The 18,131-nt window shown below is 42.8% G+C and overlaps 1 protein-coding gene across 1 annotated transcript in view; it reads right to left on the bottom strand.

Annotated features, from left to right (window-relative positions):
* The window catches only part of Kctd2 (potassium channel tetramerization domain containing 2), a gene marked incomplete at its 5' end in the record, with an annotated part of 19,002 nt that extends 871 nt beyond the window's left edge, over window positions 1-18,131 (bottom strand). Inside the window, 6 exon segments of the mRNA XM_013508657.1 lie at window positions 1-151; window positions 8,415-8,540; window positions 10,444-10,539; window positions 14,068-14,159; window positions 16,300-16,408; window positions 17,987-18,131. Coding sequence (XP_013364111.1) covers window positions 122-151; window positions 8,415-8,540; window positions 10,444-10,539; window positions 14,068-14,159; window positions 16,300-16,408; window positions 17,987-18,131 — 598 coding nt within the window.

Here is an 18,131-nt window from a genome sequence, read left to right as displayed (position 1 = left end):
GGGGACCAGGCTCAGCACTGCTTTGCAGTAGCTCAGTTACTGTACAGGCACGAGACTTCACAGAGCTGCTCTGCTGGATCGCTCTCCTATCCTTCAGGATTCTGGAATTCAGACTCTCAGCTTACATTCGAGATCCTCTCTCCTGAAGAATCTGGAAGTGGAGGACAAGGGAGAAGCCTAAGACTTCTGAGCAGACTGCTGAGAGGAGGAAAGACCCACAGGGGATGGGGGCACAGCTCAGTGGTATAGCACATGCTGAGCACACGGAAGACCCTGGTTTTGACCCCCACCCAAGCCAGCGGTGGTGGTACACGCCTGTGATCCCAGCACTGTCGGAGGCTGAAGCAACAGAATTGGAAATCTGAGCCCAGCACAGGAAACTTAGTGCCACCTTGTCTCTAAATACAAAGTTTTAAAAAAGAGGGCTGGGGCTGGGGCTGGGGCCGGGGATATAGCTCAGTGGCACAAGTGCCTGCCTGGCAAGCACAAGGTCCTGAGTTTGATTTCCGGTACCAAAAAAACCCAACCAAACAAACAAAAAACACAAAAAAGGGGGGTGGGGATACAGCTCAGTGAAAAAAGTCTGGATTTAACCTCCAGTACTGGGAAAAAAAGATTTAAATCAGACTATATTATCTAATTACAATAGAATTCAGTTAAAAATAAAGCACAAAAATGACTAAAAACTGATTTCAAGCCAGTTGTGGTGGTGCATCCCTTTAATCCCAGAACTTGGGAGGCTGAGGCAGGAGGATCATCATGAATTCAAGTCCAGTTTCAGCTATACAATGAGTTCAAGGCAGGCCTGTAACACATAGTGAGATCCTGTCCCAAACAACAAAACAAAACAACAACATCAAATTGATTTCAGGGCCGGGGATATAGCTCAGTGGCACAAGTGCCTGCCTGGCAAGCACAAAGTCCTGAGTTCAATTCCCAGTACCACACACAAAAAAGGGGAAAAAATGACTTCAAAAAAGCCTCACCTGCTATCATTACTTTCCATGACAGCCCAAGAAGGTTTCTCAGACACGGCGTGTACATTTACCTTTGTTCTTATCCTCTTTTTCTCTTTATTTGGCCCAAGTTTGCTCTATAGTTTTTCTCCTACTCTTCACTGTTACTTTCTCAAATAAACTTTGCCACTGCTTTTTGTTTATTTCATCCAATTCTTCGTTCAAGAGAGGAAGAACCTGAAATCTGGGACTTTGGGGAACATGGGAGAGTGGTGAGGAACAGAGCAACAGCCTCTCTGAGACTTGGCGTTCAGATGCTAGAACATGGCAAGATGAGGAAGAGGAGGCAAGTGGGTCCATGGGACCCAGCAAGGATCTGAGGTGAAAATGAAGCCCATGGGCAGAAGAAAGAGGCCTCAACGAAGGAAGAGGTGGCAAGCACCACCTTCTCCCTGAGCTCTGACTCGTGACACAGGAGGGGCAGCTCAAACCTGCGTATGTATGGCGGCTACCAGTCACCCCAGAGGCCTCCACAGAAAAATGCACCTGTGGAACAAGGCAGTGGATGAAACAGACTGCAGTGGCTGGTGAGTTATTGAGGTTCAGATGCCCCTCCGGGAGAGGGCGACTGGCCAGTAGCCATCTAGGGGAAGGGCCTACTGAGCTCTGATGTCAGAGCAGCTGAGGGCGAGGTCTATCGAGTGGCTGCTAGTCTCAAGGTGAAAGAGAGCTGAGTTCAAGTTGGCAAGAGGTCAAGGAGCCGAGATAAAGCTGGCAGAGATCCGAGTTCCAGCTGGCAGGAGGCATATGGAATGTTGCAGGCTGAACAAATTGGGTGCCAGCCTCACAGCCAGAAAACAGCCTGAAACTCAGTGGAACTAGAGGTACAGGCTTCCTGGGATTAATCAACACAGATCTGGACTCTGTCTGCCCACGTTGTCCACCAGTGACAGCAGAGACATGCCTTAAAGCGGACACTTTTTTTGTCTTATTTTCTGTTTTTCTTTCTCTTTTTTGTTTTTCTTCTGTTTTCTTTTTTCTTGATCTTGTTTTTATGTGAATGCTATTTCTAGTTTTGTTGTTGGTCTGTTCTGTTCTTGTTTTTATTTCTCCCTTCTCTCTTTCTCTTGTCTTCTTCACTAGTTTCCCAAAGTTTATGAAATCTTTCTTCATCCTCCAGCCTTGCTGGTTTTTTTTTGAGACAGGGTCTTGAACCCACGGTGATCCTCCTGCCTCAGCCTCTTCCTGAGCAACACATGCCGTCAGCCTTGCTTATAATCATTTTATCTTCTTCTATTTCTCTATTTTTTCCCCTTAGCCCCTTTAAAATTTTCCCCGCTGATGGTAAAAATCACCATAATGAGGGCATATTTACTGTATACCATTTTCTGGTTCATTTTAGATTTTGTTACATAACCACAAATCTAGTTCACACAGTTAAAAGTGGCAAATTAAGAGTTATCTCAGTTTGTCATTTTCTACACTTTGTTTGAGGCTATTATTGTTGCTGATTGTACTACTTTACCCAAGAGGACATAATTGTTCTTTTTTTGGGGGGTGGGGTGGGGAGGGGGATACTGGGAATCAAACTCAGGACTTTGCATTTGCCAAGCAGGCACTGTGCTGCTGAGCTATATCCCCAGCCCAACGTAATTGTTCTAACCAGTTGTTCTTCCTGGTATTCCAAGACTGGGATTGGGTAAGGGTCATAAAAACATACTACATGCCAGTTCCAAAGAACCAGGGGCTGGGCCAAGTAGGTAGCAACTTCTTATCCCTAAGACATAGGGTCTTAAAACAGACTCAAAACCCAAAAGCCAGCTACATCTGGAAGACATCTCAGAAATAGCATTTTCTAAGGGTTCTAAAGACTGGCAATAAAGGTACATGCCATAACAATATATAAGCACCAATCTAGGAATTAAACTTTTAAAAATATAGAAAATGAGAAGACACTTAGGCAAGATGCAACCTCAGACTTGTATATCACCAAAGGCAAACCCAGGGAGCAATGAGGTAGGACAATTTGGAAGCTATCCATTTGTACTCTCAGAAGTGGTAAGAACAGAAGTAACAAAGCAGATGAATGAAACTCTAGAAAAATGTCAAATCATAAATAATTTCTCAAAGGTCGTGAGTTCAATTCCCAGTACCGGAAAAAAAAATAAAAATAAAAATACATAAATAATTTCTCAGATAACTACAGAGATGGTAACCAAAATGGAAGACATGTTGGTGACTCTAGAGAAGATACAGATAAAAAAAAATAGAGGAGCTTAAGAAAATGACAGAAACCATGAATGTCTAAAATAAGAAAGAAATGGAATCCATAAAGCAGATTCAAACAGATATCCAGGAGATTAAAAATTCCACTGAAAGTATACACAGCTGAATGAGCCAAAGTGAGGACAGAATCTCAAAAATAGAAGACAGGATTGCAGTTAGAGATCATTAAAAGAAATACTTCTTCAAAATAGCATATGAGAGGGCCGGGGATTTAGCTTAGGGGCATAAGTACCCGCCTGGCAAGTGCAAGGTCCTGAGTTCAATTTCCGATACCAAAAAAAAAAAAAAAAAAGTGAGTTCAAGGCCATTCTGAACTCCATAGTGAGACCCTGTCTCAAAAAGACAAAAAAAAAAAAAAAAAAAAAAAAAAAAAAACACCACCAAAACCAAAATAGCAAAAGACCAAGAAAAATCAATCCACCACTGCTAGATATGCAAAGAAGAATAATGTCAGACTGACTGGAGTCAATGAAAAAGCAAGAGAATACAAATGACATAAAAAACCTGTTAACAGAAATAAAGGCAGAGGGGCTGGGGATTTAGCTCAGTGGCAAAGCGCCTGCCTGGCAAGCGCAAGGTCGTGAGTTCAGTTTCTGGTACCGGAGAAAAACAAAAAACAAACAAACAAAAAAAGAAATAAAGGCAGAAAAAAATCCCAAGAAGGGAAAAAGAATTTGACATACATGTAAATGAGGCATACAGAACCCCAATCCGGGGCTGGGGATTTAGCTCAGCAGCACAGCGCCTGCCTGGCAAGTGCAAGGTCGTGAGTTCGATTCCTGGTACTGGAAAAAAAAACAAAAAACAAACCAAAACAAAACAAAAAACCTAAACAGTGAACTTTAAAAAAAAAACCAAAAACAGAACTCCAATCAGCCATGATCAAAAAAAAATCTACAGTAAGGTATATAGTAGTCAAGACTCCAGAAACTCAACACAAAAACAGAACATTAAAAGCTGTTAGAGAAAAGAAACAAATGACATATAAAGGAAAACCCATTAGAACCACAGCAGACTTCTCAACACAAACCCTCAAGTCAAGGAGAGTTTTAAGTAAGAGAATTGAAAGTTCAAGCCCAGCACAGTGGATATAAGGTAGGATAATTGCTGTGAGTTCAAGGCCAGCCTGGCTACATAAGTGAGTTTAAGGCAAGCCTGCACTACATAGCAAGACCCATAGCAACAACCTCAAACCCAGACTGATGTATCCTGCAAAACTATCTTTCAAATAAGATGGACAAATAAGGTACTTCCCTGACAAAGAACACCTGAAGAAATTCATGATGACCAAAGCCGGGTGTGGTGGCGCACGCCTATAATCCCAGCACTCGGGAGGCTGAGGCAGGAGGATCCTTGCAAGTTCGAGGCCAGCCTGGGCTACAAAGTGAGCTCAAGGCCAGCCTGGGCTCCATATCGAGACCCTGTCTCAAAAAAGACCAAAAAAAAGAAATTCATGATGACCAAACCAGCACCCAAAAGGTTCTGAAGCACATTCTAGGAAGAGGTGACAAGGATTACAACTCCATGAACCTCAACAGAATGAATTCACCAGGCAAGGCAAACAATTAAACAGAGGAAGGGGAAAAGAAGGGGGGAGCCACCAACAGGAAAACAACATGACAAGGATAAGTCAATACATACCAGTTATAACCATTAATGTAAATGGTTTTAATTCACTAATCAGAAGAAAGAGACTGGCAGAATGGATCAAGAAGCAAGATCCAACAATATGCTGCACATAAGAAACACATTTAATTCCAAAAGAAATTCATAGATTGAAAGTCAAAGGAGGAAAACAATACTCCATGTGACAGGAACCCAGAAAAAAGCAGGGGTAGCTATTCTATTTGCAGACAAAGAGGATTTTGAGCCAAGACTGATTAAGAGAGACAAAGAAGGTCAGTATACCCTTGTCAAGGAAACAATCCAAGAGGAAGAGATAACAATAATAAGTACGTATGCACCAAATATATAAGGTGCATATAATGCATCAACTATATAAAATAAATATTAGTGGACATGAAAAATCAAATAAGCACTAATACAACTGTAATGGGGGAGGGCTCAAAAACCCACTGTCACAAAAAGATCAACTGGACAAAAAAAAAAATCAGCAAAGAAATACCAGAACTGAACCAAACTTCTGAACAAATGAATTTAGTATATGTTTATAAAGTATTCCATCCCACAACATCAGAATACACATTCATGTCTGCTACGGGGGATACTTTCTAAAAGAGACCACATACTAGCTCATAGAACATGATTAAGTAAATGCAAAGGAACTGAAATTATCCCATGCATATTTTCAAACCATAGTGCAAATGATACTGGAAATCAATGGCAAAACAAACCACAAAGCCGGGCATGGTGGTGCACACCTGCAATCCCAGCACTCGGGAGACTGAAGTAGGAGGATCGTTGTGAGTTTGAGACCAGCCTGGGCTACAGAGTGAGCTCAAGGCCAGCCTGAGCTGCATATTGAGACTCTGTCTCAAAAAACAACAACAACAACAAAAAACCCAAAACAAACCACAAGAACTTCATAAACACATGGAAATTCAATAGCACCCGCCTGAACAACCAATGGGTCACAAATGAAATTAAAGAAGAAATAAGACAGTTTCTACAATTAAACAATGATGATAGTACAACATATTGGAACTTAAGGGATGCAATGAAAGCAGTCCTACAAGGAAAATTTATAATGATGAATTTCATACCAGAAAAACTGAGCAAGTTCAAATAAACAACCTAATATTTAACCTCCCGCTTCTAGAAAAAGAAGTGAAGCCTGAAACTCTTATGATAGAGGAAATTATAAAGATCAGAGCAGAAATTAATGCAATGAAGACTAAGAAAAGAATACACAGGATCAATGAATAAAACAGTTGGTTCTTTGAAAGATGAAATAAAATTGATAAACCCTTAGCCAATTTTATGAAAAAAAAAAAAAAGGGGAAACAAGACTCAAATCCATGCAATTAGGAATGAAAAGGGTGAAACAGCAACAGATCCTGGAGAAACCTAAAAGGTCATCAATAGCTACTCTGAGAAAATGTACTCTAATAAGATGGAAAACGCAGAAGAAATAAGACAGATTCCTACATACAGATGAGTTACCAAACCTAAATCAAGAAGATATAAATCAATCAGTCAATGAAACTGAAGATGATATAACTAAAAATTTACCAACAAAGAAGAACCCAGACCCTGATGGATTCACTCAATTATACAAGAAATTTAGAGCAGACCTAATACTGCCACTTTTCAAACTCTTTAATGAAATTGAAAGGGAAGCAATACATACTCTCAAATTCATTCCTGGAAGTAAGCATTACCATGATACCAAAACCAGAGAAAGACCCAACCAAAAAAGAGAACTATAGGCCAGTATCCCTAATGAACACAGATGTTAACAAATCATCAAGAAGATTATACATCAAGAAGATTATAACCAAGTAGGATTCATCCCAGGGGTACAGGGGTGGTTCAAGATATGCAAATCAATAAATTTAATACATCATATTGACAGAGTCAAGGACAAAAACCATATGATCATCTCAACCAATGCAGAAAAAGTCCAACACCCATTCATGATAAAGACCCTAGAGAAAACTTGGATGGTTTTTATCTCAATCTGATAAAAGCCATCTATGACAAACCAATAGCTAACACCCTACTAAATAGAGGAACACTGATAGCTTTCACTATAAAATCAAGAACAAGACAGGGATGTCCACTATCACCACTCTTATTCAATATAGTTCTGTAAACATTAGCTAGAGCAATTAGACAAGAGAAAGAAATAAAAGAAATGATAGGAAAGGAAGAAATTAAGTTAACATTATTTGGAGGTGACATGATATTGCTCATAGAAGACTCCAAAAACTCCACCAAAAGACCTCTAGATTTAATAACCAAATTTAGTAGCATAGCTGGATACAAAGTCATCGCTCAAAAATCAACAGCATCCTGTACACAAATAACAAACTCACTGAGAGAAAAATTAGGGAAACAACCTTTCACAAGAGCATCCACAAAAATGAAATGCCTAGGGATTAATCTAACAAAGGAAATAAAACACCTCCACATTGGAAACTACAGTAGTCTGAAAAAGGAGATTGAAGAGGATATCAGAAAATGGAAAGCTATCCCTTGCTGTTGGGTAGGAAGAACTAACATAGTGAAAATGGCCACACTTCTAAAATTGTTATACAGATTTAATGCAATCCTGATCAAAATTCCAACAGTGTATCTCACAGAATTAGAGAAAAAAAATCCTAAAATTCATTTGGAACCAGAAGAGTCCTAGAATAGCAAAGGCAATTCTGGGCAACAAAGGCAAGGCAGGAGCCATCACAGGCCCCAACCTGAAATTATACTATAAAGCTACTGTGATAGAAACAGCATAATACTGGCATGAGTTCAAGGCAACCCTGTGCTGTATAGGAAGACCTTGTCTCAGAAAACCAAAAAAAAGAAAGAAAAGAAACTGCTTGGCTGGGTTGCACAAGTGAGGATGAATGGAACAGATTACAATGCAAAAAAACCTCCAAATATACTCAGCTACTTTATCTTCCTAAAGGAAATGCTGCAAGCTCACCACACACTGGTGGTTCTGAAGTGTGTCTGTTGCATATGCATGTGGGTAGGTATTTGGAGCACTCAAAAGAGGGAAAGCAGGTAACTGTGTGGAGGTCGGGGAGGTACTAGAGATTGAACCTAGGACCTCACACATGATAGGTAAGCGCTGTACCACCGAGCTACATTCTCAGCTCACCTTTTTTTTTTTTTACTGACTTGACAGAGGCTGGAAAAACCACCTTTTCCACATTCACATTTCCTAACCAATAAAGCTCTGTCACTGTTCCCTAAGTGGTGATTTAAATCCAGCAGTAAAAACATGCAAGGTGGGGAAACACAAAGCTGGATGAGGAAGGGAGGGGAAGATGGGCACCACTTAGGGCAACACTGAAGGGGCCTGGACACAAATGAGCCAGAAGTGCAACCCAGCCAAGCAATTTCTTTTCTTTCTTTTTTTTGGTTTTCTGAGACAAGGTCTTCCTACACAGCACAGGGTTGCCTTGAACTCATGGGGATCCTTCTGCAATAGGCTCCCAAGTGCTGGGACTACACGTGCCTCTACACCTGGCCAAAGTAGTTTCTTACCTTTGCCTTTTCACTCGGCTCTATGACAATGCCGTTGGTAGAATTATTTAATTCTCTGGAGACGACACAGAGGAATTCTGCCTGGTCCTCATTTCCATAGTTATACGAGGATCCAATGCTGATTAGCTGGCAAAAGAAGAAAATGGTGACCATACAAGTAGCAATCTTCAAATCTCAAGTGTCACACAAATCACACTTTCCTCCTGTCTGGAATTTATACTTTTACTTCTCAAAGGATGAAGAATTCCCTGAGATTACCAAGGTCCTAGGGAACAGCTGGATCTCAGTTACCCATCAGGACACTGTCAGTAAGCTTTACCATGAAAGTCTGAGTCCTGCTACCGTCCTCTCACCCAAGCACTTGTTCGATCACTCTCCCTGTTTTTTTGGTACAGGAATTGAACTCATAACCTCGCGCTTATTAACTTATAACCAGGCAGGCACTGTGCCACTGAGCTATATCCCTGGCCATCTCCCTCTGTTAAAGGTGAATACTATAGGGGCCAGGGACATAGCTGGGTGGCACAGCACCTGCCTGGCAAGTACAAGGTCCTGAGTTCAATTCCCGATACCAAAAAAACAGAAAACAACAAAAATAATAAAATAAAGATAAGTACCACAAAATGTTTCTGCGAATGAAAACACACATTTGCTTCGGCCAAAACACAGTGGTAGGTCATCTGTGAGCAGGGCTCCTAAACAGAAGACCACAACACAGAAGGACCTGGAGTGCCCCACAGAACAGCACTGCAGAGAACAGCACTGCACAGCTATCAAAAGCTGTCTGCTGAGGGCACTTTGAACCCTTTGAGAGACCTGTGCTCATTACTAATTCTAAATAGGCAACACATACAGAAAAAGAAGCTGAGCTGAGGGTGAGGCTGTCCTTACAAGACCACTGCTGGCTGCCTGGGGAGGGGGCTCCTCAGCCCTCTGTACCCAGCTTCCTCATCTGTACCACAAAGGCAACGAGAACAGACTTTGGCCTTCCACAGGACATTAACAAGATGAGAAAGCAACAAAAGAAACTACACACTGGTTTTATAGAGCATACTCATTTATTTTTTTTAAATAAGTGACATCCTTTGCTTAAGACTCTATCAGGGAAGGATCCTTCTGGAGTACAGGACAATAAACCCTGGGCACATTCTGCCACCCACACATGAAAGAGAACTAGGTTGCCGGCAGGACTGATTCTGTAGTGGAAGACAAGTATGAGGAATGATCCAGCACTGGCTCCAGCAACAGAGGCAGCTTTAATTGTGATCTATAAGCTGATCCATAAATACAAACTGTAACGTTACTTTAGAAGGCAAGCTTCCCCTGCTGGCTCAGCTGGCTTCTTCAAGTGTATGTAGGAGTAGGCAACACTCCACATAAAACCAGGTTCCCTCTGTTTACCCCTAGCTTTCCCAGGGGCTAATGGCAACAAAAGAATTGAACAATTCTGCCATCTCATGGCACAATCAAACTGGGACTCTGGGTAGCTCTGTTCTGATCTCAAGCTTAAGCACAAGACTAAACGAACTGAAATGGAGAGGATGCGAGATGACCAACCACTTTTCACTTCATCTGATCCCTTCACAGCGTATCTAATCACCAGACAGTTATAGGAGATTATGCAGACGCTCAGAATTATTAAGTTCTGACCCTGTGAGAAGAAAGGCTGCATGCTGAATCCTAGTTCTCTCTAAGGACCCACTGTAGAACATGTCGTCAACAGAACACTTCTGAAAACCAAAGTGAGGCTCTTTAAGCCTAGACAAGCTGGCCGGCTCTCTGGGCACTGCTGCATTCAAACTATAGACTGGAGGCTGGCAGAAGTGGTTCTCCTCCCAACTCTCCCCAACCCATCACATACCGCTGGGCAAGTACTGTGGATCGAGCAGCTCTCTTTCCCAACGATTTGGAAATGGATCACATTTGGCACCTCCTACTCACCTTCTAGGGCTATTAACTGGCTGGATGATTGTTCAAGGAGCTGTGGCCCTGGGATGAGGCCCCGGGTTCCGCTCTGTGAGAAACATACCTGTTCAAATTTCCAGCCATCAGACATGGTAGAGACCATCTGCGTGAGCTCCTCCTCTTGACACTGCAGGACTCTGTACACGTGCTTCACGGGACCCTGCAACGATCAGAGTGACTGGGAAGAGCAGCAGCAAGGAGGCCACAGGAGCACCGGCTTCAGGGCTCCGCCATCCCACTACCTCCTTTATAAGCAGCACTGTGGTTTCCCTAGTAAAAATTACCCAAGGGGGCCAGGTGTGGTGGCATACACCTGTAATCCCAGCACTTGGGAGCCTGAGGCAGGAGGATCACCAAGAGTTGGAGACCAGTGTAGGGCTACATAGAGAGCTCAAGGCTGACCTGAACCCCTTAAGGAGACCCTGTCTCAAAGAAAAAAAAAAAACAAAAAAAAAAGGTAATTCTCAACTCAGAGGGACACATTATGTGAGAAACCATGTGACAAACCAGGTATTTCATCCATTTCCTCAATTACTTTGCAGAAGGAAGTCACATTTTTTCCTAATGTGATTTATATGTGATGTGTATACGAAAAATGTATGCCCCCTCCTTTGGTTTAATTGGACAGGAAGAAATGATTACAGGAACACTATATTAATAATATATTAAATTAATATGTTAAACTGGAATCCCATAACATTAAAGTTATTTTTATCCTCTCTGATGATACCTGTGAGTGTTTTAGCATTAAATAGGACCATTCCTGTGTCAGAAGTATATATAATAAAAAGTAAATATTTGATTTTTGTCTGGCGTGCTGGTGTACGCTTGCAACCCCAGCACTCAGGAGGCTGAGGCAGGAGGATCACCATAAATTCAAGGTCAGTCTGGACTACGTAAGTGAGCTCAAGGCCAGCCTGAACTATGTAATAGTAAGACCCTATCTCAAAAATAAAAAAAGGTGGGCTGGGCATGGTGACACATGCCTGTAATCCCAGCACTTAGGAGGCTGAGGCAGGAGGATCACTGCAAGTGCGAGACCAGCCTGAGCTACAAAGGACTTCAACGCTAGCCTGAACTGTAGAGTGAAACTCTGTCTCAAAGGGGCATAAATAAATAAATAAAAAAGGTTATCAGAGACAGCAAAGTAGTTAGGATGATGACAGCCACTAAAAGATAAGAGGCCATGACAACAAAGCTGGATTAAGATCCCCACATCTTGGGCTTTACTTGTTAAAGGAGACAACATTTGGAAATCCACACAAAGCCAACTTCATCTCAGAACCATGTGGAACAAGGGCAAAAGAGGTTGTCTTTAAACATCAAATCCATTTCACAGAGTTTCACAGTGAGAGACAGATGGAAAGATCAATGAACATCGAAAAGGTCTTGACATTCCTAGAACAAAAAGCTTCCAGCTGGGTATAACTCCACAAGCCTTTGGTGGAGGACTAATTAACTTATTTATGGTCACTGAATAGAAATATTACATATTTTCAAGGAATCAGCTGATGGCAAACAACAGAGAATGTTCAGGTACCATGACTTGAATGGTTTCAAATTACATAACTCATAGTACCATGAAAATTTCTACTATTTATTTCTTTTAAAAAAAGTAGAAAATTTAGGATAAAACATTTCCAAAACATGTAAGATATTTAACATCTACAACAGTAAAAGATGTCATGAAATATAAAATGGTAAAGACTGGCAATCCTAGCATATGTCAGATCCTACCAGATCATGTTTCACAATCTACAAATTCACCTTTGAACATCAAAAAGGAACCTTATAGCAGCCAGCCAGAATAAGTCCTCTTTCTTTTTGTTTTGGTTTTCTGAGACAGAGTCCTGCTATGTAGTTCAGGCTGGCCTCGAACTAGCAGTGATCCTCCTGCCTGGGATTCCAGGAGTGTGCCACCATGCCTGGCTCTAGAATAAGGCCTCTTTCCACCTTTGCAAGAGGCTAATTTTTTTTTTTATTTTTGAAACAGGGTCTTGCTATGCAGTTCAGGTTGGCCTTGAGCTCATTCTGTAGCCCAGGCTGGTCTTGAACTCACACCGATCCTCCTGCCTCAGCCTCCTAACTGCTGGGATTACAGGCGTGTGCCACCACATCCAGCTTTATGAAGCTAATGTTAAAAAAAAAAAAAAAAAAGCTAACGTGGATAGAAGGCATCATTTTTTTGTGATGTTAGTTTTTCACCCACATATTCCGTTCCAAGCCAAAACACATTGATATATGAAGTCCAACAGAGAAAGGGCAAAGTACTATTTTCACTTCTAAAGAGAAACTATTGCTTCAACAAAGTAAAGAAAGCATCCACCACTTGGGCATGGTGGCCCACGCCTGTAATCCTAGCACTCGGGAGGCTGAGGCGGGAGGATCATTCTGACTTCGAGGACAGCCTGGGCTACAAAGTGAGTTCAAGGCCAGGCTGAACTGCATAGCAAGACTCTGTCTCAAAAAGACATTAAGGGGGCTGGGGATTTAGCTCAGCAGCACAGCGCCTGCCTGGCAAGTGCAAGGTCGTGAGTTTGATTCCCAGTACCGGGAAAAAAAATGGAGGAAAAAATAGAAAAGACATTTAAAAAAAAATCCACCACCAGAACCTGGTGGGATAAGAGGCAACTGTGACAAGACAATGACCATAGTGGAGCACAGCTCTGTCCTTAGTTACTTCAGCTCTGAGGTCTTTTTTGCTTGGTTTGGTTTTCAGTACTAAGCACTGAACCCAAGGCCTTTACACTGAGCTACAACCCCAGCCCGACTCCCACATTTTTTGAGAGAGACTTAACTAAGTTGCTAGATTGTCCAGGATGGTCTTGAACTTAGGATCTTCCTGCTTTAGCCTTCTAGAGTGCTGGAATTACAGGTGTGGGCCACTCTGACTGGCTAGGAATTGCTCTTTCTTAAACACAGGAAAGGGAAGGTTTCTTTTTCTGCTATACTTCAAGGTTCCTGGAGGCAAGGATATTTTCCTGTTACTCAGAGACCCCAAGGGCTTAAAAGACAGCAGCCATTCAAACACATGATGAATAATATGTAAAACAAGCTAAGTAGGCCCTATCATCTTTCCTTCCCTCAAACAAGGTGAGACATTGTTAATATCAAAATCCAGACACTGTAATAAAAAGAGAAGCTTGATACAGCTCTCTCAGAAGCATGATTCACAGCTGGTTTCAAATGGCTCTCAGGACCTGGATGTGACAAGATCACATGCTAGCCGGGTGTAGTGGCGCACACCTGTAATCCCAGCACTCAGGAGGCTGAGGCAGGAGGATCACTGCAAGTTCAAGACCAGCCTCAACTGCATAGTAAGACCCTGTCTCAAAAAGAAAAAAAAGAAAAAAAAGAGACAAGATCACATGTTAAGAGGCTGCCCTAATAAATGGCAGCGAACAGGTGGAAGCAAGACCTTGTTTGAGCTTCATGTTGAGGGAGACGGCCACTGGGTCAGAGCACATGCTTTGGATCCTGGGCTCCTGCCACTGCCATGTGGTGAGTGATGACAATCTCTTTCTTTTAAAAGAATACAGGGTTGATCTGTTTTGTTATTTCTCCTTGTCTATTTCCTCCTCCTGAACAACTGTGGTTGAGCCTGGACCTCCCGTTCTGAGGAGACAGGCACCCTTTTCAAATCACACCTGTCACATGGTTTTCCCCTTAACAGTTCAAAACACCTTACTTGTGAAGTTCTGTTCTCATTGTCTCGTATCCTTTCCTTAACCAGTCGCACGAGAGACGCGATGTTGTAAAACTCTGCTTCTTCCAGCACGCCTACAACAAGGACCAGACTGCAGTCAGAGACGTGTGAGCTCACCAGAAAAACAGCAAGAGGAGGCTTACTAAAAGCTGCATTTTTCAAGTACAAATCTAGCCTAGGGAATTTAGGAAGTATCTCTTTGCTGTTAGGGTGCACCAAGGACCTTTTCCTCCACGAGAGTGAGTCAAGCACCAGGCCTGCTCTGCTCACTGTTCAACCCTGCCTGCTTCCTCGCAGCACCTGCCCATTAGCAGCAGGACACTTTCCCCATATGTCACCTAGTTCTGAACTACTGGACACCTCCTGTGCTTATTAATTCCTACCCAATTCACCCTAAAAAGGACCGGTGGATAGGTGTATGTGTGTAAATTTGTATGGATCAAATTTAATAGAATGTTTATTACTTGAAGAACACAAAAGGCAATCACTGAAAGACTCTCATGCTACACAAAATCGAAGGCCTTAGGACACCATGGCATTTGTGGTCCTGTACCAGGAAAAAATATTGCTGAAATGGCCATTATTAGAACAACTGAGCCAGGCATGGTGGTGCACGCCTGTAATCCTAGCACTCAGGAGGCTGAGGCAGGAGGATCAGTGCGAATTCGAGGCCAGCCTGGACTACAGTGAATTCAAGGCCAGGGTAGACTGCATAATGAGACCCGGTCTCAAAAAAACCAAACAAATCCAATTGATAAGACTGTAATATAAGCTACAGCTAAACATAGCTAACAGTTTTAAATTCTCTCGCTTTGATAGTAGGGTAACATAAGAACATCCTTTTCTTGGAAAGACATACAAAAATATTAAGGAGCAAAGTTTGCAAACTAGTCTCAAAGTGCTCAGAAATAGAAACTATAGGGGGAGGAAGGAGGAAAGGAAGGAGGAAGGAAGGATGAGAGAAAAAAGAGGGACAAAAAATGAAAACATAAATATGGCAAAAAATGTTAAGAATTGGTAAATCTTGTTAAAGAGTTTTTTGCACTATTCTTGCCCTTTCCTCTAAGTCTAGAATTATTTCAAAACAGTGTTTTTTTAATTGAAAACATTCATCAAAGCCAGGCATGGTGGTGCATGCCTGCAATCCCAGCACTTGGGAGGCTGAGGCAGAAGGATGGTCGCGAGTTTGAGGCCAGCCTGAGCTACAAAGTGAGGTCAAGGCCAGCCTGAACTGCACAGCGAGACCCTGTCTCAAAAAGACAAACAAAAAAAATTCATCAGAGAAGGTTACTCATGAGTTTGTAGTTGCTGAATCTGTTTGAAGGGTGCACGGAGCTTGTATCACTCTCATTACTTATGTATGAATTTATTACTTTTTTAAAGGATTTTAAAAATGTGTTTCCCAAATGTCCCTAACCCGTTAAAAAAAAAAAAAAAAAAAAAAAAGAGCAAGAGAGTGAGAGCGAGCACAATTCCTCCTTTTATTGGTTGGAAGAGAACTGGTTTGTAGTCACCACAGTAACAAGCACAGCCACTGCAAGCTTTCTTGCTCAGAGCTAAGGCACCCAAATGAAGTTACCCCAGATTTTAGGAAAGAGCCCCAATCTTCCACTGAATGCCTCCAGTGAGACCAAGCCAAGCCTTTCCGCAAGAGGACTACTTAAATCCAAGTGCCCTACAAACCAAAAAGATGAGACAACCAATAATACACCTGACAATGAGCTGGAGAATGAATTAGGTCAGCAGTAAAAATTACAGGGAAGCATGAGACCAGAGTCTTAAAAAGAAACGAGGCCAATCCTTTATCATTACTAATTTTTTTTTTACAGCTGCAAGTTCAAGCTAAAACTGAAAATATAAATAACTGAATGTTAGACGTGTACTGTTTCAGGCAATAGACATTCACTGTAACGTACAAATAAATGTTTAAAAATGATTGCAGCAATTCTGCAGGTCAGGAAAAAACTCCTAAAACTATTCACAAAGCTGAGCTACCTACCTTCCTTTTCAGTAAGAAAGCTGAAGAGAGGCCTAGGGGGCTTTCTTCAACCGGGCTCTCTCAGACAAGACTAGGCAACTGGAGGCTTTCTGCTCATTTTCATTAGCCTGTAGCATGCCAGAACACCAGCCCAGTGAAAATCTCTAAACTCAAGTCCGTGGAAGAGCTCTAAGTAACCTGAAATTTGAAATGTCCAGTGCCAACAGAGCTGTTACCTTCTTCTGCCAACTCCTTGGTAATGATGAGTTTCCCATGGCGGAGGTAGTTTAAGATAGGACCAAAGTAGGTAGGGTCTCTGTCAATCAGATAGGCTCCTGTCTCATCCTGCCAACCAAGCACAAGGGTATCATTATGGCGTGCTCAGAAGCATGTTTAAACTAAGAGGGCTTCCCCCTTTTGTTAGCATTCTGTCAACTACAAACATTTTTTTTTTTTTTTTTCCGGTACCAGGAATTGAACTCATGACATTGCGCTTGCCAGGCAGGCGCTGTGCCGCTGAGCTAAATCCCCAGCCCCAGCTACAAACATTTTAGTGAGGACGAGTTTTGCTAGACATTTGTTTACTGAAAACTACTGGCAAGAAGGCTAGCCCTAAGCACCCTCTGCTCTGGATCATTTCAGGTTGCCCTCACAGATGCAGTCATGCCCATCCTCTGAACATTTCTTCTGTGGGACACTGGTTACAAGAAAGGAAAAGGAGAAAAAAAGCTATCGATTCATGATTTAAATCCTTGCTTGATATGGACATACTGACTTCTCCACTGCCCCTGAACGACATTCCTAATTCTGAGAAAACCTCTATTCAGCTGGCAACGCTCCTGAGCTCAAGGCCAACATCAGTGGGAGTCTGCAATGCCAGCTGTAATCTCACACCCCCCAGCTCTGTGCCCAGAGGAAGCCTGGTACTGCCAGGACTTGGCTCTGAACAGCTTTAATCCTACTCATCTTTACAGTAAAAGGAACAGGAAGACACTGGCTTATATAGACATAAGGAAAACTTAAAGAGTATATAAAAATAATTCCTTATAAGCAAGCATTTTGGCATCTCTTTAAAATTAGGGGAGGTTTCCATCAATTTGAGTTTAGTAGAGAAGAGATGAAATCAACAAATGTTTATGCAACTCCAACTCCGTTGCAATGTAACCAGCTGGGTGCTGTGTGGGACACAAGGTGGTCAAAGCTGTGGTCAGTGCCCTTAAGTTGGAAACTGAAAGGATCCTGTAAAAGTTTAAAAAAAAAAAAATTCAAACAGTTCAAACTGGAAAACGGGTGTCTTCTCACCTCATCTCTACGGTTAGCAACCATGCACCCTGCCCAGTAGCATTCCTCGGTCTCTATTTTTCCTTAGTCTTAAGTGGTTAGCCTAGATCTGCACTGGCAAATGTAACTTTTTCCCCATGGAATGCATTTGATCTCAAATATAGACCTAAGCAATGACTGTTACCAGATATAAGGTCTGGGACCGGGATTTTCGGAAAGCAGTGACATCGCAACAAGCATTCTCTGCAGTGGTGGAAGCCACCGTCAGACCCAGGCTTCCCCCAACTCCGCACAGGATTCTCACAGGAAGTCTGAGGAAGCCGCAAAGGTACCGTGGCTCACTCTGACCCGGTTCTGGACGTATATGGCACTGGCAACGAGAAGGATGAGCGGAGCACACAATGTGGGACAGGGGTGTGGGGTGGGGAGCGTGAGGAAGGAGCCCCGGGAACGCAGGACTGGGTCCGAGGGAAACCCAGGGTGTGCCCGGGGACGGGGCGGCCGAGGAGGGGGCTTTCTCAAGCTCCCGCTGCCGGCGAGGGACCTGGGGGATGCGGTTCCAGCCTGCGGAGTTGAGTCTGCCCATAAAGAGACGCGCCTAGGAGGAACCAGGGGATCCACGGGCCCGAGGGCGGGGCGCACCTTGTCCGAGTCCAGCTCCGGGTCCTCCTGGCAGCAGAGGCGGCAGAGGAAAGACTTGGGCTCCCGGCCGAGGGTCTGCCTGGTGGTCACGAAGTAGGTGCCGCCCACGTTCAGCCGGACCCAGCGGGCCGCGCCGCCGCTCCCC

The sequence above is a fragment of the Chinchilla lanigera genome, unplaced genomic scaffold (assembly GCF_000276665.1).
Source record: "Chinchilla lanigera isolate Chin_1 unplaced genomic scaffold, ChiLan1.0 scaffold00152, whole genome shotgun sequence".
NCBI classification, from domain to species: domain Eukaryota; kingdom Metazoa; phylum Chordata; class Mammalia; order Rodentia; family Chinchillidae; genus Chinchilla; species Chinchilla lanigera.
Note: the sequence above shows the minus strand (reverse complement) of the source record. Positions and strands in the feature narration are given on the sequence as shown.